At 35.4% G+C, this 24,349-nt stretch overlaps 1 protein-coding gene across 1 annotated transcript in view; it reads left to right on the forward strand.

The window, feature by feature from the left end:
• ROCK2 (Rho associated coiled-coil containing protein kinase 2) overlaps positions 1 to 24,349 on the forward strand; it is a 130,897-nt gene that overhangs the window by 66,928 nt on the left and 39,620 nt on the right. The window contains exons 5-11 of the mRNA XM_052647908.1: positions 5,308 to 5,568; positions 12,340 to 12,484; positions 15,088 to 15,226; positions 17,298 to 17,389; positions 18,230 to 18,389; positions 19,895 to 19,955; positions 20,658 to 20,669. Of these exons, the coding sequence (XP_052503868.1) occupies positions 5,308 to 5,568; positions 12,340 to 12,484; positions 15,088 to 15,226; positions 17,298 to 17,389; positions 18,230 to 18,389; positions 19,895 to 19,955; positions 20,658 to 20,669 (870 nt within the window). The remainder of the gene's footprint in view (positions 1 to 5,307; positions 5,569 to 12,339; positions 12,485 to 15,087; positions 15,227 to 17,297; positions 17,390 to 18,229; positions 18,390 to 19,894; positions 19,956 to 20,657; positions 20,670 to 24,349) is intronic.

Below are 24,349 nucleotides of genomic sequence, written 5' to 3' on the forward strand. Positions count from 1 at the left end.
CTGTGCCATTTTACATTTTTATCAGAATCTATGAGGTTCCAGTTTCTCCATATTCTTGCCAACACTTGATATTCTTTCTTCTTATTATTATTATAGTCATTCTGGTGTGTGTAAAGTGAGGTCTCACTGTGGTTTTAACTTTGACTAATGACTGATGATAGTGAGCACCTTTTCATGTGCTTATTGACCACTCTTGTATCTTCTTTGGTGAAATGTCTGTTCAGACTTTTACCCTTTAAAAGATTATGTTGCTTATATTCCTGTTGAGTTGTAGGAGTCTTTTGCATACTCTAGATACTTTATCATATATATCACTTGTTAGTATTTCTTTTCAGTCTGTGGTTTGTCTTTTCCTCTTCTCATATGATTTTCTGAAGCCAGAATATGTTAATTTTGATAAAATCTTACACCAGTTTTTCATTTTGCCAATTTTTTTATATTAGAAGAAATTTTTGCCTAGTCTAAGGTGATAAATATTTTTCCTTTGTTCTTTCATAAGATTTTTATAGTTTCAGCTCATAAATTTAGTCCTGTGATCTATTTTGAGTTAATTTTTGAGTATGATGTGAAGTAGGGGCCTAAAAATGTTGATATTTTTGCCTGTGAATATCCAGTTATTCAGATACCATTCATTAGGAAGACTGTACTTTTCCAACTAAATTGCTCTGACACCTTTGTATGTATGTGTGTATATATATACATATATATTATATATATATATTTTTTGACCTATAAATATAAAGGTTATTTCTAGACTGTCACTTCTGTTCCACTGATTTGTATATCTATCATTATATCATACCAGTACTGTTTTGATACAGTAGTTTTGTATTGAGGTTTGAGATTGTGATGCTTTGTTCTGTTATAAGATAGTTTTGGCTCTTCTGGGTTATTTGCATTTCCGTGTAAATTTTATTATCAGTTTGTTGATTCCTAGGAAATAACTTGCTGGGATATAGAGTTTGTATTGAGTCTGTTGATCAATTTGAAGAGAATTGTCATCTTTATGATACAGACTTTCTCTCCAGAAACATGAGTGTCTCTCCATTTATATCCATCTTTTCTTTTGCCATTTAGCATTAATAGCATCACACACACACACACACACACACACACACACACACACACCCTTCTCAGTTTGGTAACCACACACACACACACACACACACACACACACACACACACCCTTCTCAATTTGGTAACCACACACACACACACACACACACACACACACACACACACCCTTCTCAATTTGGTAACCACACACACACACACACATCCCCTTCTCAATTTGGTAACAACACACACACACACACCTGTCTCAATTTGGTAACCAGCCTTATAATGTCTTTTTTGTCCCTCTCTTCTCTGCATCTTACCACCTTCCATTTAAAAATTATTCTAATTTTGACTTGACTCTCTGAAAGTGTTTAATTTTGTATCAGTAATTGTATTTAATAAACTTTTCTTGATTATTTTATTTGTCCCCTTTTCTTATGTCTCATATAATTCTCTTACTTGGATTTATTCATTTTGTCAAACCATTTTCCTTGAGCAGTTCTTTCAGAAGTGGTTTGTTATCAGATTTCTAAGAATATGAATGATGTGATACATATTTATTTTGCCATTTTATTGGGTTTTTTTTTTAGACTGCCATATTCTAGAATCGAAATTTTTTTCCTTCACATTTTTAAAGCTATATCTCTGTTCTTTGTATTCTGTATTGGCTGAAATGTTTGTTAACAATATGATTTGGGTTTTGTACATAAGATATGTTTTGTCTTTGTTGGGTTTCTGAGAATTTAGCACTATCTGTTTCTCTTTGTTTCATTTGCAGTCCTTTCAATCTAGATTTTTGATTTGATTCACTTCTGGAAGTTTTCATTTGCTATTTATTTTTTCTTTTTCTTCTGGTCTGTGTTCTCTCTTCCAGGCTTCATTTAGCTAGATGTTGGAACCTTGCTAACTTTGCTCTGTTTTTCATCTCTGAATCCTTCAGTGACTTCAGAGAGAGAAAGTTACTTTGCTCAATTTTCTTGCTTTCTAATTTGTTTTTCTCTTATCATTACTTGTATATTTAATGCCAAAGCTTCAGACTTTTTCCCATATCATCCTGTTGTTTACTTGATGTGACTTGTTACTCTTTTGAGGCTGTTGGTTTTCATATTTTTAGGGCTGTTCTTAATTTGTCCTATTTAAGCATCTCCTTGACTGTTAACTTTCTATTTCTTGAATTGCTTTGCTTCTATTTCATGATACTGGTTTTTCTCAACTGTTGATTCTTGTTGTTGTTCATTTGCCCAGTCCTGTCCAACTCTTTGTGACCCCATGCAGCACGCCAGGTCTCCCTGTCCCTCACCATCTCCCGGAGTTTGCCCAAGTTCATGTTCATTGCATCAATGATGCCATCCAGCCATCTGATCCTCTGACGCCCTCTTCTCCTTCTGCCCTTGATCTTTCCCAGCATCTCTCCCACTCATCAGATAACTAATGAGTTATCTGTTCACATCAGATGACCAAAATACTGGAGCTTCAGCATCAGTCCTTCCAGTGAATATTCAGGGTTGATCTCCCTTAAGATTGACTGGTTTGATCTCCTTGCTGTCCAAAGGACGTTCGGGAGTCTTCTCCAGCACCAGAGTTCAAAGGCATCAATTCTTTAGCATTCTGCCTTCTTTACATTCCAGCTTCTTACAACCGTACCTGACCACCATAGCCTTGACTACATGGACCTTTTTTGGCAGTGTAATGTCTCTGCTTTTCAAAGCACTGTCTAGGTTTGTCATCGCTTTTCTGCCAAGAAACAACCGTCTTCTGATTTCATGGCTGCAGTTACCGTCCGCAATGATTTTAGAGCTCAAGAAGAGGAAGTCTGTCACTACTTCTGTCTTTTCCCCTTCTGTCTGTATGCCATGATCTTAGTTTTTTGAATGTTGAGTTTTAAACCAGCTTTTTCACTCTACTCTTTCACCCTCATTAAGAGGCTCTTTAGTTTCTGCCATTAGAGTGGTATCATCCACATATCTGAGGTTGTTAATGTTTCTCCTGCCTATCTTGATTCCATCTTGCAACTCATCCAGCCTGGCATTTCTCATGATGTGCTCAGCCTGTACGTTAAACAAACAGGGTGACAGCAAATAGCCCTGTTGTACTCCTTTCTCGATCCTGAACCAGGCAGTTGTTCCATACAGGGTTCTAACTGTTGCTTCATGACCTGCATACAGGTTTCTCAGAAGACAGGTAAGATGATCTGGTATTCCCATCTCTCTAAGAGCTTCCCACAGTTTGTCATGATCCATACAGTCAAAGGCTTTAGTGTAGTTGATGGAAACAGATATTTTCCTGAAATTCCCTTGCTATCTCTATAATACAGCAAATGCTGGCTAGAAATTTGATTTCTAGTTCCTCTTCCTTTTCTAAACCCAGTTTGGACATCTGGAAGTTCTTGGTTCACGTAATACTGAAGCCTAGCATGCAAGATTTTAAGCATGACCTTACTGGCATGGGAGATGAGTGCAATTGTCTGATGTTTGGCACAGTCTTTGGTACTACCCTTCTTGGGAATTGGGATGAGGATTTTCCAGTCCTGTGACCACTGCTGGGTCTTCCAGATTTGCTGACATAATGAATGAAAAACCTTGGTGGCATCTTCCTTTAGGGATTTGAATAGTTCTGATGGAATTTCATCACATCCACTAGCTATATTATTAACAGCAATACATCCTAAGGCCCACTTGACTTCGCACTCCGTAATGTCTGGTTCTGGGTGACTAACCACACCATCATAGTAATCCAGTTCATTAATATCTTTTTTTATACAGTTCTGTATATTCTTTCCATCTCTTCTTGATCTCTTCAGTGTCTACTAGGTCTCTACCACCTTTATCCTTTATTGTGCCCATCTTTGGGTGGAATGCTTGATGTTTCCAATTTTCCTGAAGAGATCTCTAGTCTTTCACCTTTTGTTGTTTTTGTCTTATTAAGCATTGTTCATCGAAGAAGACCTTCTTGTCTCTTCTAGCTATTTTTTGGAACTCTTTGTTTAATTGAATATACTTTTCCCTGTCTCTCTTGCTTTTTGCTTCTCCTCATTCTTCTGCTATTTGTAAAACCTAGATTCTCGTTTTTGTTCTTTTTCCTGTTTGTGGAAATCTTTTCTGTTTATGTTGTATGCTTTCAGGAAGGGGTGGGACATATTGTTGGGTGGAATGTACAGATACCTTTCCTTCTGAATTTGTGGTTTCTTGTCTCTCCTGGGGGTCAGGACCTATCTTAGGTGCTAATAATAATAGACCTATTCTCACCTGATTTATTAGGAGACCCTGATAACTATGCCCCAGCAACTCCCCTAGCTTGGTGTCGTTTTTCTCAGGTCCCAGTGCCACTGCTTTAGTCTGAGTGCATTAGCACTGTCAGTTGCTATTGATTATGAACAAGACGATGGGGAAAGGAAGGGAGAAAGCCCTGTCCCATATGTGGCTATGAATTACTCTTCCCAGTGGTATGGGACTTATTCCCTCTTCTGGTATGTATTGAATCTGGTATCTTAGGTGTTTCTGTCTACTCAGCTCTCTGCTTTGTGAGTTATGTGCAGGAATTTATTTGCAGAAAGTTGGGCTATTTTATTATGGATTCTTTTGTCATCACCTTGTATATTCCTCTTTCTTATTCTGTTTCTCTTTTAAAATATGTCTATTTAAAATGTGTCTCTCTGGGATGACCCAGAGAGATGTTGTGGGGAGGGAGGTGGGAGGGGGGTTCATGTTTGGGAATCCATGTAAGAATTAAAGATTTTAAAATTAAAAAAATAAAAATTAAAAAAAAATAAAAAAAAATATAAAATATAAACAAAGAAAAAAAATATGTCTATTTAAATAGATTCCTGTATTCTCCAAGAGGGAAAATGATACATTTATGCATATTTTGTTAGTTAAGCATGAAGAAGATATCCATATAATAGTTTTATCTGATAACTGGTTCTCCATTAAAGATATCCAGATCTAAAGTCAAAGATTTCATAAAGTTTAACTCTGTGTTGGTTTTATAGTAATTTGTCTTTTTCAATAGCAGTATTGATTTTGGGATTTTTTTCTGTTAACAGTTCTAGTTTTCTTTCTTTCTTTTTTTTTAATATTTTTATTTATTTGGCTGCACTGGGTCTTAGTTGTGGCATGTGGGATCTAGTTCCCTGACCAGAGATCGAACCCAGGCTCTCTGTACTGGGAGTGCAGAGTCTGAGCCACTGGACCACCAGGGAAGTCCCTCTTCTTTTTTTAAACTTTTTTTCCTCCTTGTTTTGTTTTCCAGCTCTTTTGTGCCTTTCAAGATGATAAGTATCTGTACATGGTAATGGAGTACATGCCTGGTGGAGACCTTGTAAACCTTATGAGTAACTATGATGTACCTGAAAAATGGGCCAAATTTTATACTGCTGAAGTTGTTCTTGCTTTGGATGCCATACACTCCATGGGTTTAATTCACAGAGATGTGAAGCCTGACAACATGCTCTTGGATAAACATGGGCATCTAAAATTAGCAGATTTTGGCACATGTATGAAGATGGATGAAGTAAGTAACAAGCGAGTTTTTTTTTTAATGCTAGTTTTTTAAGAGACAAAAAGAAAACATATCTAGACTTCATAATTAAAAAAAAATAGAAATTTAGTTTTACTATGTAATGACTCAAACAAGGTAATAAAATATCTAAATCAAAACATTTCCTTTACTAAATCATTCATCTAGTTGTAGAATACTTCATAGATTTGGTGAATTCAAGAGTAATAAGAACTCAGATAAATAATCATCTTCCTCATAGCATTTTGACAAACATTTGCTACCAGTCAAAACTAGTTCATGTTTATAATGATCTCTCTGTAAGTGTGCTATAATTCCTGGCGGTAATTCCTGATTGGGAGAGATCATGTTTTATTTCTATGTATTCTTCTTGTTAATTATCTTGTCAAGACTTTTATTTTGAATTAAGCTGATTTTTTTTCCTCTTTACTTCTCAACTTATTTATGCCACCTATTTGATATTCACTTTTATTGATTGTCATCAGTGATCCATATTCTTCAAGCTCAGCTCTGATTTTTTTTATCTCATGTGGAAAGTTTTCTTTGATAATGCTAACGTGACCGATCACTCTCTGTCATAATGTCCATAATGTTACTCACTTAGAATTCATGCTGTACTTCACAGGCCACTTTTTTCTATCTAGGTTTGTATGCCCTGTCTACCCAGCTAAAATGTAACATCTCTTGGGTTCTCTGGTCTTCTTCATAGAGTATTACTATGTTTGTGTTCTGCATACATTAATCAGTGTTTAGTAGGTGGACCAAAGCTCCCTCTTGTGGTGTTTATGTAGTATAAAGTGATTACCAGTGAAAATTAATGAAAATGAAATAATTTTCTAATAGAATACTAAACTTTTTAATGTCTGTTATACATAACAAATGATATTTATGTGTTGCACTTCCACAAGTGTGCTCTGATTTTCATTAAACCAAGAACCTTTGGGAGGGTGCCAAAAAAATCACACCTTATGTTTTAGGATGGGTAAAGGTGGTTAAGGAAAGTAAGATGTTGAATATGCAAGTGTGGAACAGGTCAGAATATGGTGTTTATGAAATTATTTTACAAGCATGTAAGTAAATACTAAATTAAGCTGTTTAAATATCTTAAATTGTCTCTCTATAGGGCAAAATAAAAGATGGTATATATAATTTTGTTTACTATTTTTAATTCAGGTACATGTAGTTAATTATGTTCCTTGGCTCACAACTTATTGTATAAGTTATCCACACAAAGACCTCATTTGGTTTTTTTAAAAATTATGCTTTCCCCCTTTCAGTTGTTTTTGTTTTATTCTCTTTCCCTAATACATAGCCATTGTAATGTGTTTACTATAAGCTCTTACAGGCTATTAGTAAGTAAGAGGTAACAAGAATACACAGAATAACTATACCAAGAAGATCTTAATGACTAGGATAACCATGATGGTGTGGTCACTCACCTAGAGCCAGGCATCCTGGAGTGTGAAGTCAAGCAGGCCTTAGGAAGCTCTACTACAAACTAGTGGAGGTGATGAATTCCAGCTGAGGTATTTAAAATCCTAAAAGATGTTGCTGTTAAAGTGCTGCACTCAGTATGTCAGCAAATTTGAAGGACTCAGCAGTGGCTGCAGGACTGGAAAAGGTCAGTTTTCATTCCAGCCCCAAAGAAGGACAATGCCAAGGAATGTTCAAACTGCCAGAAAATTGCACTCATTTCATATGCTAGCAAGGTTATGCTCAAAATCCTGCAAGCTAGCCTTTAGCAGTGTTGTAAAGCAAGAGCTTCCAGATGTGAAAGTTGCTCAGTCGTGTCTGATTCTTTGCGACCCCATGGACTATAGCCCACCAGGCTCCTCTGTCCAGGGAATTCTCTAGGCAAAAATACTGAAGTGGGTTGCCATTCTCTTCTCCAGCGGATCTTCCCAACCCAGGGATTGAACCAGAGTCTCCTGCATTGCAGGCAGATTCTTTACCATCTGAGCCACCAGGGAAGCCCTCTAGATATATAGGCTGGGTTTAGAAAAGGCAGAGGAACCAGAGATCGAATTGCCAACATTCATTAGATCATAGAGAAAGCAAGGGAATTTCAGAAAAACATCTGCTTCATCAACTATGCTAAATCCTCTGACCATTTTTTGTTTGCAGTAAATCTTTCGATTTATGACATTTTTTGGTCAGTTATGAAACACTAGATGTATTCAGCAAGCACACATTATCTGATCCATATAAGATAAAGTACTTCTGAAGAAGCTTTTGAAAATGCATACCTGTTTATGTTTCTCTCAAGCTTGAAACCCTTTAGTAGATTTCTATCACTTACTAAATAAAGTTGGAACTCCTTTCTTAGTTACCTGAAGCCTCCTGTTAAGGTGATATAATCCCTACCTAGTGTTTTACCTTCATTCTCTGTCATTTGTTCTCTTGTACCTTGTGTTTCAGAGGTCTTAAATAGTTTCTTTTATACCCATGGTATTTCATGATTCCTGGCTTTTATATAAGGTTGGTGCAAAAGCAATTGCCATTTTGCTTTGTTAAACTTTGCCAGTTGATACTGGAATACATAAATAAATGTGGTTGTGTTATACATCATTTTAATGCTCATTTCTCGCTTTATGTATTTTTTAATGACTTATTACTAGCTGTGTATTTTGTATTTATTTTAAACTATGGAAATGAAGTTAGACCAAAAGCAAATTCAAGTGATTTTCTTATTTGAGTTTAAAATGGGTTGTAAAGCAGTGGAGACAACTTGCAACATCAACAACACATTTGGGCCAGGAGCTGCTAACAGACATATAGTGCAGTGGTGGTTCAAGAAATTTTGAAAGGAGACAAGTGCCTTGAAGATGAGGAGCACAGTGGCCAGCCATTGGAAGTTGACAACGACCAATTGAGAGCCATCATTGAAGCTGATCCACTTTAACAACTACTACACAAGAAGTTGCCGAAGAGCAATGTCAACTATTCTACCATCGTTTGACACTTGAAGCAAATTGGAAAGGTGAAAAGCTCGATAAGTGTGTGCCTTGAAAGCTGACCACAAATCAGAAAAAATTGTCATTTTGAAGTGTCATCTCTTATTCTGCACAACTACAACAAACCGTCTCTCAATCGGATTATGACGTGCAATGAAAAATGGATTTTGTACGACAGTCAGCAACGACCACATCAGTCGTTGGACTGAGAAGCTCCAGTGCACTCCCCAAGGCCAAACTTGCACCCAAAAAAGGTCGTGCTCACTGGTGGTCTTCTGCCTGTCTGACCCACTAGAGCTTTCTGAATCCTGGTAAAACCATTACAGCTGAGAAGTATGCTCAGCAGATCAATGAGATACACTGAAAACTGCAATACCCGCAGCCAGCATTGGTCAACAGAAAGGGCCCAGTTCTTCTCTACAACAGTGCCCAATTGCATGTCACACAACCAATGCTTCAAAAGTTGACAAATTGGACTACGGAGTTTTGCCTCATCCACCGTATTCACCTGACCTTTCGACAACTAACTACCACTTCTTTAAGCATCTTGAAACTTTTTGTAGAGAAAATGCTTCCACAACCAGCAGGAGGCAGAAAATGCTTTCCAAGAGATCGTTGATTCACAAGGCATGCATTTTTACGCTACAGGAATAAACAAACTTAATTCTCACTGGCAAAAATGTGTTGATTATAATGCATCCTATTTTGATTAATAAAGATGTGTTTGAGCCTAGTTATGATGCTTTAAAATTCATGATCCAAAACTGCAACTACATTTACACCAATCTAATACATGCTATTGAATACACTGTACTTGGCAAGTTCCCACTCACACTTTGAAACTCAGTTCAAAGTTTGCTTATCTTGTGAAGTCTTTTAAGTTGGCTCCTCTAGCTTTTTAACATGTATCCTCTGGGGAGCATTTTCTTTTCTCTTTCTTTCTTTATACTGTAAGTAGTTGAACACTATTTTGTATTTTCTGTGTCCCAGCCCTGAAAACAAATACTTCTCAAAAAAGCTCGAATTCCTTTTATTCAAGAATGGTATTTAAAAATGAGTATTTGGGTGTTAGATGTATTCATTGCTTTTGGAGTGTCATTACTTCTAGACCCTGTTAGTGGACATGTGTATGTTGTATATACTATACTAACTCACGTGTGCATACATGTTCATATTTAATTCTGTACTTACCAGTCTGTATATGAAGTATATTAAAAATTATGAGTTCATATGATACTTCTGATTCTAGTTTTACAGCACAGGATTCATTCTAGTCTTCCTCCTTTCTTTTTTGTATTTACTTTTTTGGATAGTGAGAAACCTGGCTCTCATTATATACACTACAACTGTTTTCCAAGGTAACCTAGGTCGGTTCCTTTCCTCTCTACCTTCTTGGGTGTGGTTATGTTATTAATTTATGAAACAGGTCCATTTCTTACTGTTTGTGTTCCATACATCCAGTTGATTTTAATTATTTATTATTTGGATATGTGAAGCATTCCTCTGGTGTAAGAGTCGGAACTATACAAATTACATCCTCAGAGAAGGATCACCCCCTCCTTATCCCACCACCCCATCCCTGTCCTGTACTATATTGTTTCTTTCTACCCTTTTCCCACTCACCCCCTGTAGGTAAACCAGTCTCTTAGTTTGTAGTTTGTTCTTCCTGTATTTCTTTAGAAGAGAATCAGAGATTTGTCTTAAATATAAAGTTTATATTTATGTGATTTGAGAACTTGCCCCATGAGATAGTTTTTAAATGCGTGTGTGCTTAGTCCCTTCACTCATGTCCAGCTCTTTGCAACGCCATGGACTGTAGCCCACCAGGCTCCTCTGTCCATGGGATTTCCCAGGCAAGAGTACTGGAGTGGGTAGTGATTTCCTACTCCAGGATCTTCCTGATCCAGGGATCTAACTCGCCTTTGTGTTGGCAGGTGGGTTCTTTACCACTAGTGCCACCATCTTTCCCAAATGTTTATTTAAAAAAATTTTTTTTAACCCTCAGTATGCTTGCCAAAGATGGTGGTTGAAATACTAAAATTTGGAAAACAGGGTACCAGTAACATAGTTTACCGTGTAAAAATTATTTAGTCCTACCAGAGTGTTTCTTTTCTACAAATAAGCAGTTATTCAAACTGATCTCCATCTTTCCTTTTCCAGCTTCATCATGTGAAGTTTTACATTTAGCTGATTAGACTTTACTGCATTTCTTGAACTTTATGTAAAGTCATTCTTGTCCCTTTGTTTTTGCTCTTTTTTTCTAAGCTGCCATACCAACTCTCATTCCTTTGAAGCCTAACTTGTTCGCCAGTTCTTTTCTTATCCTTTTCTCTTCTTCCTCTGAACCTTTGAATGCTAAACAATTTTTCTTTTAGTGGCACTTTTGTGTCTGACCAGGTTTTAGCTGTTTAAGTGTCACGAGATTCATTTTTTGGAAGTCTGACTTACATGGATACATGTGAAATGAAGAGATTTTATTTACCTTAGTAAGTCTTTATGAATTTTTTCTTCAGTAGAAGTCAAATATAAGGTAGTTAATGATAAAAATTAATTTTATGTCCTGCTTTTTGTAGTCAGGCACTGTCATCTTCATTTTTTATCCTAAATAGTAACCCATGCAGAATATTGCCATCATAATTTGCTCAATTATTTCCAAATTTTTTATTTTATTTATATTCAACTCAAATGACCTCTGTTTGCTGTATACTTGGGAAAATAAAGTCACTGAGTTATTTTTGCTGATTTTTAAGGAATGAAAAGATTGCTTTTGAAATTAATTTCCCATATATAGTGTTCTATTGCATTTAAATAAAAACATTTAAGTAAGTCATGTTTATAAAATACACTGAACTTCTGTTTTCCAAGGTGGTCATGGTACTTAGTAGTTTGCTAGTTTATATAGCTTATTTATTAGGAATGTAGGTGACGCACTTTTTTAATTAGGTAGTTAGAGAAAATGAAGGGCATTTAACTTAATCTGTGAAGTTTTTGCATGTTTGTACATAGCTGGAAGTAAATGGGTATTAGTTAGCACCACACTACTATATACTGTTGTGATTTAATCTTGCAGCATATACCCACAGACAGACAACCCTAATAAACATACACATAGGTATTATCTACAGTGGTTCTTGTCAGAAAGACATCAGATAGGAATTTTCTTATTACCCATGGAAACTAAACACAGAAAAGAGTGTTTTTATCATTTTGCCAAATACCTTGATGCTGCAGCTCCACATTTCTAAACGTGCAGCTTGGAGGTATAGCTTTCAAACAATTAAAATCTTTTTATTTAAACAGTTGGTCTATTTCTTCCATTTTTTTCTAGGTATAATAGGAACCATTTCTTCATCCAGCCTCCAAAGCTGGGGCCTTTGCAGTTTTAATCACTGCAGTTTCTTTGGAAATAGTAAAGCTTCTTTTCATGATTCTTTTCTTTTCCCCAGTCAGGTGCATTAAGACCACATTTTGTACTTCTCCTGTTAACTCCTTAATAGGGTAAGAAAGAGAAGATGTTGATTTGCATGGAATCCCGGTGAAGTTAACCACCTTTTCCTTCTTTCATTGATGAAGCCTCGAATATTTTAGAGTTGGAAAATTATCACTGATCTTCCATAATCCATACATTTTTATGCATTTCATAATGCGTCTATCCTCTGTCCTCCCTAAACCATGTCAGCAGTGAAGGTCTGTTGGTAGCAGTGGGTAGTCACTGTATAAATAATAATAAATGGATTAGTTTTGTTTATATGTGGGTGTGTTTACTCACATTTTATATACATCTTTTTTCCTCTCTCTGCACTTTACCTAGACAGGCATGGTGCATTGTGATACAGCAGTTGGAACACCCGATTATATATCACCTGAGGTCCTGAAATCACAAGGGGGTGATGGTTACTATGGGCGAGAATGTGATTGGTGGTCCGTGGGTGTTTTCCTTTTTGAGATGCTGGTGGGTAAGTAAACTTGGATTGTTTTTTTAAAACCTATCTCACAGCACTTTAGTTCTAAGTCAAGAATGTGAGACTAAAAAAATTTAATTGCTTGTGTTCTAAGGAGAAAGTAGAATTTCTTTAAACCTTTGAATTGGTAGTGTCTGATATGACAGATTGTTGATTGGAAAATTGAAACCTCATGCTGGTACAATAATTGAGTAGAATATGAAAGGAATTGAAAGTTTACTGCTAGGAAATATTCTTTCCATAGACCTTTTTGATTAAGAAAATACTAGAACAAGAAGCAAATTTACAGCTGCAGTGGGCCTTCATTCTAATATTTTCTTAATCAGTAGTATTTTGTTGTAAATAAGGAACTGAAAATATTCAGTTTATGTAATTATGTAATTAGTTTTTGTAAACTATGTTTCTTATATTTGCTACTTGTATATATATTTGGTTTGTAATTCCAGTCAAATATGGTTATTGACCATTTGACTATCAAGATAAATATATTTTATAATAGTGTTTCCATCTCAGAAAACTCAGAGACAAGTTAAATAATTTTTTTACTTTGGCCACATCAAAATTTGAAATGCTCAGATATTTCAAAATTTTTCTTTACACCATAGATTTCATTTTTAAAATTTCTTCTTCCTAAGTACTAGAGTCACAAAAATATCTTCTGGCCCAGGACAGCAATGGCTTTAGGGTGAGGGGTGAAAGTGAAAGTTGCTCAGCCGTGTCCAACTCTTTGAGATTCGATGGACTATACAGTCCATGGAATTCTCCAAGCCAGAATACAGGAGTCTGTACCCTTTCCCTTCCCCAGGGAATCTTCCCAACTCAGGGATCAAACCCAGGTCTCCCTCATTGCAGGTGGATTCTTTACCAGCTGAACCACAAGGGAAACCCAAGAATACTGGAGTGGGTAGCCTTTCCCTTCTCCAGCAGATCTTGGCCACCCAGGAATCGAACTGGTGTCTCCTGCATTGCAGGCGGATTCTTTACCAACTGAGCTATGAGGGCAGCCCAGGGGAGATGTAGCAAAATCTACTTTATGAGGCAAATGTGTTAAGGCAAATAACATAAGAATTTAGAGTGAATTAATGTTAGAACTTGGAGAATTTCTTTTCTGTGACTCTGAAAGAAATTGGTAGTGGAAATCTATAAAATCTGTATAATGATTGAATATGGCTATTGCTTAAAAAAAAAAAAAAATCGCAGTACAAAATTAGGTAACCCTTGGTCCTAGAACTTTTTGTAGTTAAAATGCTTTCTCTTGATGACCATATGTGTATGTGTACTGTTGGCCTGCTGTGTTAAGTCTCATGTCCTACTGTGACTTGCTTTGTTCTGGGCCTTTGTCATTGCAGTGGGTCTCTTTGTACACACTGTATTCTCTTAGCTAGCTGTCTGTTCTCCCCATGTCTGGGCCCTGTCTGATGGTTTATTAGGTGCGTCTTGTAGGATTTTGAAAGTGGAATATATTCCATCATTTGCCTAGACTCTCCCAGAGTTTTAAAAAATAATATACTTTGGGGGAAGTCACCTGGGTTATTTGAAGAGACCATTTATACACCTGCTAGCATTTTCAGCTCTGAAAGCTCAATGAGTTTGAGTGCCACTGATTTGCAGTGTTCTGAGCATACTCTGGTGCTCAGTCATCAGGTTCGTTGGCACTAGACTTCACTTCAAAGAGTCTACTGCAGTGAAAAATCACACGAGAAAAATCTTGAATTCAAAACTCTCCTCTGCTACCCTTGGAAAACAAAAACTATCTGAGCACTTCTCTTTTACTGATTTGGGGAAGTCTGGTTTGTACTAAGGTGATTTGAAGCCCACTGGCAGGGCCTTTAACTCTTAGACTTTGAGTACTGGCCAAAATGATGCTATGAACTTTTTTGAAAGTCTTTACACTCGTTTCAGTGCCTCTTTATCACAGTCATCAGTTGGCAGGAACACTGTATTTGGAGACTGATTTTGGCGTTTTCAGCTCTAGCTGTGGGTCCTCGTAGGCAAATCACATGTCATCTATCTGGTCCTGGCTTCTTTGTATGTAAAATAATGAGGCTGATCTGACTCTTAGAGATGCATTGTCCAGGCTATTGTGATGAAAGTGGCTTATGTCTGCACCATTTAGTATGGTGGGGACCTGCCATGTTGGGCTTTTGAAATACAGCTAATGTGACTAGGGAAATGAATTTTTAAATTTTATTTCATTTTAATTAATTTAAAGTGCCACTTGTGGTTGGTGACTGCTGTATTGTATAACAAAAGGTTTGATTTAGCTGAAGCATTAAAAGGCTCTAACTGATCTGATTGCACTTAGTAATCTTTTAAATTATCCAGTAAATTGATTTGTTTCTCATTATGTATTACCCAACACATTGTACAGTTAGTATTGATTTTATTTTGATCTTAAAAGTTATTGGCCTATTTGGTATGGTTAAAATTCAAATATATTCTTGGTGTGTGCATGTTTGTTTTGACTGAGATTCCTGTCCCATAGACATTTCCTTCTTACATGCATGTGATAAATCTAAACGTATTTAAATATTAGGTAAAAAATGTTTAATTTGCATTCTCTGTTACACTCTGTGTCTTCTTTCTTGGTACTTTAGGGGATACTCCATTTTATGCAGATTCACTTGTAGGAACATACAGCAAAATTATGGATCATAAAAACTCACTATGTTTCCCTGAAGATGCAGAAATTTCTAAACATGCGAAGAATCTCATCTGTGCCTTCTTAACAGATAGGTAATATACATTAAGTTTCTTTATAGAGATTTCTTTGTAGAGAATCCTCTTAGCTTTTAGATTTGTAGAAGTGAAAGCTTACCAAACTGTTATATATGCACATATAAAATCAGTCTTTTTATCCAACTTGCATTTAATTCTGGTTTAGCCTTTTCCTACTGCTTAGCCTGGAATTGGGTTACCCTTGTCATTTTGTATGTGCAGCCTGATGGTAATCCAACTCTGATCTTAACCCTCATATCTAAAAAGAAAACTTGGTAAAATAATGCATCTGAGAGAAAAGAAAACTTCTGTATTTTTCACATTTTATCCTTTAAAATGATTGAGCCACATTGCTCTTGACTGTACAACATTTGAGAGAAGAACATTTTGTGCAGATAAATACTCAGAAGTTAATAATCTTAAAAACTGTGTTTGACTTTGCAGTGCCTCCTTCCCAGCCCCTTTTAATTTGCATTTGAATATAAGCAAGTCCATCCTGAAAATTCTATATTTCTTAAAATAGATGAACATTATTGTGAAACCTGCCTTAAAAAAAGAGAAGCCTGGAAAGCTCCTTAAAGTGTCTCCCTTGCCCTGTCTAGTCTTTTCTGGTTTCCCACTTTACGTTTGTGATAGGAGTCATCCTGTCAAAGGGCCAGCGCATACACGTTGGTGCTTCCACCTCGGACCAGACTTAACTCACTAGCTTTATGATTTTAGGGAAATTATTTTACTTTCTGGGGAAACAATTTTACTCATTCTAAATATGATGGGATCAGATTTAGGTGATAACTGAGGACATTTCTTGCTCTGTGATTCTGTCTTCCTGAGCACGCCTTATTGTTTGTTTGCCAGTTGCTGTTACAAGCAGTACTATAGTGACCATTCTCATACATTTCTCTTTGAATAGTTTTTGTAGGATAAAATCTTAAAGATGGATTTCTGGGCTATACATTTTTAAATTGACCTACTTGAGTTGCAAATTTGACCCCCAGAAATGTCACATGGGGTATATTTCCATTATTAAGAATTGTTTCCTTCATTTTTGTCAAACTAAGTACTATGAATTATTTATTTTCCATACAAAGCAGAAAATTATATTTTTCCTCATTATTTTAATCTTTTTCATTTATCAATCATTTGTAAAGTAAAACTTTGTTAATTACATAATTAATGAACAATTCATGGTGATAAACTCAAAATAAATATTATGTAATGTTTGCTTTGAGGACTAGGTGGAGTTGATAGGAATGATTATAATTTGTGCTGAAAGGTCAAATATAAAACAGGATATATAGCATGTGTTAATGAAAGGGTTACCGTTCATGAAAGACTAGCCTTAAGTGACTTATGGTTGGTGGTAGTTGCAATCTAAAGAATGATTGCAGGTGGAGAAAAGACAGTTTGAAAAGAATTTAATGCCTTTAGTGTGGCTAGGAGTACTTCCTTTATAAACTTTACAGGTTTTCTTGTTTTTGTTAAACTTAGCTCCAGGGGCACAATTGCTTATTATTTCCACATAGTCTTCACTGAAGACTCAAAAAGTCAAAGAATGAAATTATTAGCAACATTTCTCTTGTATTCAGATTGACAGTTTTAATATAAATGCAATACATATTTATATTTAACTTATATTTAATATAGATGTAGGTCTATCCAGAGTGAATATGGATAGCTTCAAGCACAATATGTGAGTTCTTTTTAAAAGAAGGGGGGAGGATTTTTTAAATAACATTTTTATTATAGAGGTTTTTAAAAAATTCTTCTGTGCCAGAAGTTAGATCTCCATTCATTTTATGCCCTAAAATTGGTCATATGATTTTGGCACAGGCCAGTGACTTTTTTATTTGAAAGCCTCCTGTACTTTCATTTGACGCAAAGTGCAAGTAGAAACATAATTTCTTTTCCATGACATTCATTATTTAGAGAGATCACATGCTGTAAAATTAGATTGCTTATTTTTGAGCAGTATTTAAGCTGAAGCTTTTCAACTTTTTAAAACTCATTTCTGAACTTCATTGAGATAAGAGTATTTTTGTATTTTTATAATCTTACTCTTTATAATAGAATGTTTAACTGCATTATTTAGGGAGGTACGCCTTGGAAGAAATGGAGTAGAAGAAATCAAACAACATCCTTTCTTTAAGAATGATCAGTGGAATTGGGATAACATAAGAGAGAGTAAGTCAATAAATTTAAATATTTTCATTTCATCACATTTTAAATCTCATAAATTGAATCCTCTTCTGACTTAAAAAGCATGTCTGGTACTCTTAATAGTAATTTTTAAATTGAGAGGTTGTATTTCAATTCATTTTGAAGCTGTGTAACTAAATCTTATTTCAGTATCTTAGCAAACTAGTATGTCTTTATTTCCCAGTGCTTTTATGATAAACATTATAGGTTTCTTAATTTGCCATGCTAAGTTTTATGGATCTCAATAATTTTCAGAATTGGGGAAATATAATTCTTTAATTCATGTTTGAATTAATAAATCAATAATTAGTTGCTTATGGAGAGTACTCTGGTGAAGACTAGGGTAAGCATAGGAGTTCATTTAAACTGCATGTGTATTTACATTAATTCATTTTAAGAGTAAGAAATATTTCTTCTTAAAGATGCAGTAGAAAACTTCTGAAAACTAAAGAATATATGTGCAAGTTATTGCTGTTTGGAAGTTTAATACCTAGAATAATATCATACTGCCTTGCATAGACTAATTCATCTATGTTTAAAACCAATTATCATTATCTAATATAATGATAAAACACAGAACTTCAGTTCTTCGAAATGATAAAATAGTAAATCTGTCACTGAAATTTTCTGTAGTAAATCGTGACAATATAGTATTGTTTGCTAATCAAATATCAATATGTAATGTATTTAATATTTATGTAGTATGCTAATATCAATATAACATTAATAATCTATAATAACTAATATAAACAGAACAGGGGCGGTTTCTGTCTTTTTAAATCGTATATATTATTATTAAACAATGTGTTTCTTTTCTTTTAATAGCTGCTGCTCCTGTGGTACCTGAACTCAGCAGTGACATAGACAGCAGCAATTTTGATGACATTGAAGATGATAAAGGAGATGTAGAAACCTTCCCAATTCCTAAGGCTTTTGTGGGAAATCAGCTACCTTTTATAGGATTTACGTACTATAGAGAAAATTTGTATGTGATTTGTTTGTTATATTTTTATTGTTTTTAACATCTAGCTGTAAAGAGTTGTCTTACTTCAGGACTCTGAATTATAGAAGATAAAGTGTTAATTTGTTTCAAACTGAGATTTTTTTTCAAAGAATATTATATATAATATTCATTTACAAATGAATGTAAGGCACTGTTGTGTGTTTGAAGACCAAACACCTGCTTTTGAGGGAGTCTGTCAACTATTAAGGGACATAGGAGAATTGTATAGTCATAATGAAGGGTAGAATGTGATATGAGCCTTAAGAAAGGTACCAAGAAGATCTGAGAATCATAATTCTTCTAATTTCAGAAGAAAAATAAAAGCCAGATCTCTTTGGGGCTAGTGTAGGGGGAAGTCAGGTAAGACCTCAAGAAAGAGATAGCATTTTAACCAAGTTTAAAGCTAAAAAAGCGTTTTGAGTAGCTGAGATGTAGGGAGGTTAGGTGAATGTGGTGGGGAGGTAAATAGTGGAAGCAAAACTTTGGAATTTAAGCATACACTGGGAGCAGAGCAATATAGTCCAGTAGGTTTCAAACATGGTATGTATTGCTGTATTATAACCATTTGGAGAATTTAATGGAACTGTTATTTTCTTGCCTGTAATACCTTCATCTAGTGCAGAGCCTGGCATAAGATCATTCAATAAATATTGCTCAACTGGAACGAATGTTGGGTATAAGATTAGAAAATAGACTGGAGTTAGAGTGTGAGGGAAGCATAATGGAACAGATGATTGTTATGTATTGTGCTAAGGGACTTTTTACTTTGACAGGAAGTGAGGAGCTGCTGAAAACTGTTAAGTAGTTAAATGAAATGTTAAAGACGTTTGAGAAACTTTTGATACTTCCATGTTTGTAATGGTTGGGGTGATCAACTGTTATGGTTTGCCCGGGACCAAGAGGTTTCCAAGGATGTGCTATGGGACTTTCATGCTAAAATTAGGAAAATCAGTGCAAACCAAGATGAGTTGTTCATCCTATTAAAGATAAGGTTCTGAAAACTGCTGTAATGCTGACAAAAGTGAAGACATCAGTACAGGAGAAATCCAGGCATGTTCATACACAGCAAGGAACGACCCAGTTAAGAGAGAAACTGACAGTTAAATAGAAGTGATGATTTATGTATTAAGACCAGGAGATCAGAGATGTTGTATTTGAAAAAGAGCAGAGATGTCTCCTTTCAGAATATTTCTAGAAAAGAAGAATAAAATAGGAACTCAAAATGAGGTGAAGAGGGGGAAGAATATGGTTCTGTTTTGTGACTCCAGTCTCAACAGTGTTAAAGACTAAAACATTGGCTTAAGAGTGAGAAGCAAGAAATAGCATTTTTAATTATTGAAAATGGTATAAACGTCAAGAGGGGGAAATAGTACTTCACTTAAAATATGTTGAAAGTGAAAAGAAAGAGAATTTAATTCTGAGGATAACTTGATATCAGAAAATGAGTTAAAATGGCATGCAAAAGAATTTCCTGCCTTTCCTTCTAGGTTACTAAGTGATTCTCCATCTTGTAAAGAAAATGACTCAATACAATCAAGGAAGAATGAAGTATGTGTAAATTTTTACTACTCTACTTTAATCACATGTTCAAATACTTTAGTAATATCCATGTATTTTAAAAGTTCACGTTAGGGAACGCGTGTAAGAATTAAAGATTTTAAAATTAAAAAAATAAAAAACTAATTAAAAAAATAAATAAAGCTCAACATTCAGAAAACAAAACAAAACAAAAAAGTTCACTTGATGTTACTTTCAGATGGCATTCCTTGTTGCAATCCAGTTCAGTATAACACTGAAGTGATTCATTTATTTGATGAGTATTATGGTATGAGATCCAGTGGCTAGTAAAAAGATGAGTTACATGACTTTAGGCTTAGTTTCATTACAAAAGTGATAGAATATGTTTATAAACAGCTATATTTCCTACCAGTTAGAATATTTTGTAATCTTAGCACTATATATGAGTATAGATAGTAAGCTATAAGAATACAGAAATAGTGGATGGATTTAAATTTTGAGTATTTAGCAATGAATTGATATAAAGGATAATTTTATCAAGATGTTACTGTATTTTGTGACCTCCATACAAAGCTAAATCATGTAGACACATAAATAAGGATGCTAAATATTTTTCTCTTCAAAACTTATAGAAACTAAAAAATTGAGTAATTTTGATACAATTTGTGTTTTAGGAATTTAACAAAGCATAGCAAGCATTTTAATTTTTTGTTTTTGTTTTGTTTTAAATAGGAGAGTCAAGAGGTATGTTGATGTCAAATATGTTGAAAAACAGGAAAATCTCATCACTCTAGCGATGTTTTGATATAACCATATTCTACCTAGTATTTGGAGTACTACACCTACCCAAGAGAGAAGTTCCCAACCTTTTTTTCTGCCAAGTATTCTTTTCATTATTGCTCCTATGGATCTGTTGTTCAAAATATATATTATGTACTTTTCTTGGTTTTGTTTATTAAGGATGTGTAACTAGCAGCAAGAATTTTTGATTAACATGTGATAACTAATCAGCATGTGATCAAGTTATATGAATGTAGTAGCAGCCAAAAGCTGTTGAACTTGATGAATTCATTGGCCTATATTTCCTTACTAGGGAAATATACAGTTTTTCTTAAGATACATGAAATATTTAAGAAATCATGGAGAACCTAATCACTAGAAAAAATAGTGGAAAAAACATTGTCCATGGAATCTAATAGGTCTTTGAGGGCACTGCCACTTATTAGCTGGCTGTCTTGGCCCAGTTGTTCACCTTTTTAGGATTTCTGTTTCTTTATTGAATAAATGTATTACTACCCATCTTTTTATGGCTTTTGTTAGGATTAAAGACACAATAAATGTAAAGTGCATAGCATTATACCTAAAATACAAAAGTAACTCAAAAAGTTAAATCCTTTAGAAAGGCAATAATGCTCCCCAAATAGATTATTTAGTACTTTCTATAATTTTAGTTTTTTTAAAGACTGATAAATTTGGTCTATAAGAAGATTTAAAGAATGGCAAGATGACTTGTAATTAATTAGCCATCATTAATCCAAAAGAGTTATTGATGATCAAACTTTTCACAGTATTGTGCCTAGCACAGTATAGGAAATTATAAAGAGGTTGTGTGTGTGTGTGTGTGCACGCCTTTTTTTGAGGTAAAATTGATCAGTCGCATAGTCATGTCCAACTCTTTGTGACCCCATGAACCGAAGCATACCAGGCTTTCCTGTCCAGTACCAACTCCTGGAGCTTGCTCAAACTCGTGTCCATCAAGTTGGTGATGCCATCCAACCATCTCATCCTCTGTCATCCCCTTCTCCTCCTGCCTTCAGTCTTTCCCAGCATCAGGGTCTTTTCCAATGAGTCAGCTCTTTGCATCAGGTGCCCAAAGGATTGGAGTTGCAGCTTTAGCATCAGTCCTTCCAGTGAACACCCAGGAGTGATCTCCTTTAGGATAGACTGGTTGGATCTCCTTGCAGGACAAGGACTCTCAAGAGTCTTCTCCAACACCACAGTTCAAAAGCATCAGTTCTTCAGCACTTAGCTTTCTTTATAGTCCAACTCTCACATCCACACATGACTACTGGAAAAACCATAGCTTTGACTAGACTAACCTTTGTTGGCAAAGTAATGTCTCTGCTTTTTACTATGCTGTCTAGGGTGATCATAGCTTTTCTGCCAAGGAGCAAGCATCGTTTAATTTCATAGCTACAGTCACCATCTGCAGTGATTTTGGAGCCCAAGAAAATTAAGTCTGTCACTGTTTCCCCAATATTTGCCATGAAGTGATGGGACCGGATGCCATGATCTTAGTTTTTTGAATGTTGAGTTTTAAGCCAACTTTTTCACTCTTCTCTTTCACTTTCATCAAGAAGCTCTTTAGTTCCTTTTCACTTTCTGCCATTAGGGTGATATCATCTGCATATCTGAGGTTAATGATATTTCTCCTGGAAATCTTGATTCCAGCTTGTGCTTCATCCAGCCCGGCATTTCACATGATGTACTCTGTATATAAGTAAAATAAGCAAGGTGACAATATACAGCCTTGACATACTTCTTTCCCTATTTGGAACCAGTCTGTTGTTCCAAGTCCAGTCCTAACTGTTGCTTCTTGACCTGCATACAGATTTCTCAGGAGGCAGGTCAGGTGGTCTGATATTCCCATCTCTTTAAGACTTTTCTACAAACAAACTGACTGATCCACACAGTCAAAGGCTTTGGCGAAGTCAATAAAGCAGAAGTAGATATTTTCCGGGAACTCTGTTGCTTTTTTGGTGATCCAACAGATGTTGGCAATTTGATCTCTGGTTCCTCTGCCTTTTTTAAATCCAGCTTGAACATCTGGAAGTTCATGGTTCATGTACTGTTCAAGCCTGGCTTGGAGAATTTTGAGCATTACTTTGCTAGCGTGTGAGATGAGTGCAGTGTGCAGTAGTTTGAACCTTCTTTGGGATTGGAATGAAAACTGACCTTTTCCAGTCCTGTGGCCACTGCTGAATTTCCCAAATTTGCTGGCGTATTGAATGCAGCGCTTTCACAGCATCATCTTTTAGGGTTTGAAATAGCCTAACTGGAATTCCATCACCTCCACTAGCTTTGTTTGTAGTGATGCTTCCTAAGGCCCACTTGACTTCACATTCCAGGATGTCTGTCTGGCTCTAGGTGAATGATCACACCATCATGGTTATCTGGGTCATGAAGATCTTTTTTGTACAGTTCTGAGTATTCTTGCCACCTCTTCTTAATATCTTCTGCTTCTGTTAAGTCTATACCATTTCTGTCCTTTATTGTGCCCATCTTTGCATGAAATGTTCCCTTGGAATCTCTGATTTTCTTGAAGAGATCTCGTCTTTCCCATTCTGTTGTTTTCCTCTGTTTGCATTGATCACTTAGGAAGGCTTTCTTGTCTCTCCTTGCTCTTCTTTGGAAGTCTACATTTAGATGGATATATCTTTCCTTGCCTTTCACTTTTGATACTGATATGTAACATTTTGAAATTGATATGTAACGTTGTATAAGTTTCAAGTATACAACATGATGATTTTACTTCTGTGCTCATTGCAAAGTGATCATTAAGAGTGTAATAATCAACCATCACCATACACTTGACCCCATTCACTCATTTCATCTACCCCAGCCTCCTTTCCTCTGGTAATGACCAGTCTGTTCTGTCTTTTGAGTTTGTTTTTGTTTATTTTTTCCCTTTTTTTGGTTTGTTTCCATATGAGTGATACCATATGATTTTTGTCTTTCACTTTCTGACTTGCATTCTAATACCCTCAAGGTTCATCCATGTTGCAAATAGCTAGATTTCACTCCCCCCACCCTTTTTTTTAAATGGCTGAGTGGTTCCCAGTCTGTGTATATATATATATATATATCACGTCTTATTCATCCATTTATCTTCCAGTGGATACTTAGGTTGTTTCTATATCTTGGGTGCATATATCTTTTTGAATTAGTGTTTTCATATTCTTCAGATAAAAACCCATAAGTGGAATAGCTGGATTATATGGTAATTCTGTCCTTAACTTTTGAAGAATCTTTGTATTGTTTTCCATACTGGCCTCACCAGTTTACATTCCCATCAACAGTGCATGAAGGTTCCCTTTTCTCTACATGCTCTCCAGTATTTGATATTTTTGTCTTTTTGATGATAGCCATTCTAACAGGTGTAAGGTGATACTTCATTGTGATTTTCATTCATTTCCCTAATAATTAATGATGTTGAATGTATTTTCTTAGATCTCTTGGCTATCTGCATGCTTTCTTTGGGAAAATTGAAAGAAATTTTATTCTTATTTCTAAGAAAAGTAATATATTTTTGAGCATATTCAGTCAAATATTCCAAATATTTGTTTCAGATGTAGACCTTTTATCTTTATCTCTTTAGCACAAATGGTAACAATATTTTCATATAAATCTACAAAAGAAAAGTA

This window comes from Budorcas taxicolor, chromosome 11, assembly GCF_023091745.1.
Source record: "Budorcas taxicolor isolate Tak-1 chromosome 11, Takin1.1, whole genome shotgun sequence".
NCBI classification, from domain to species: Eukaryota; Metazoa; Chordata; class Mammalia; order Artiodactyla; family Bovidae; genus Budorcas; species Budorcas taxicolor.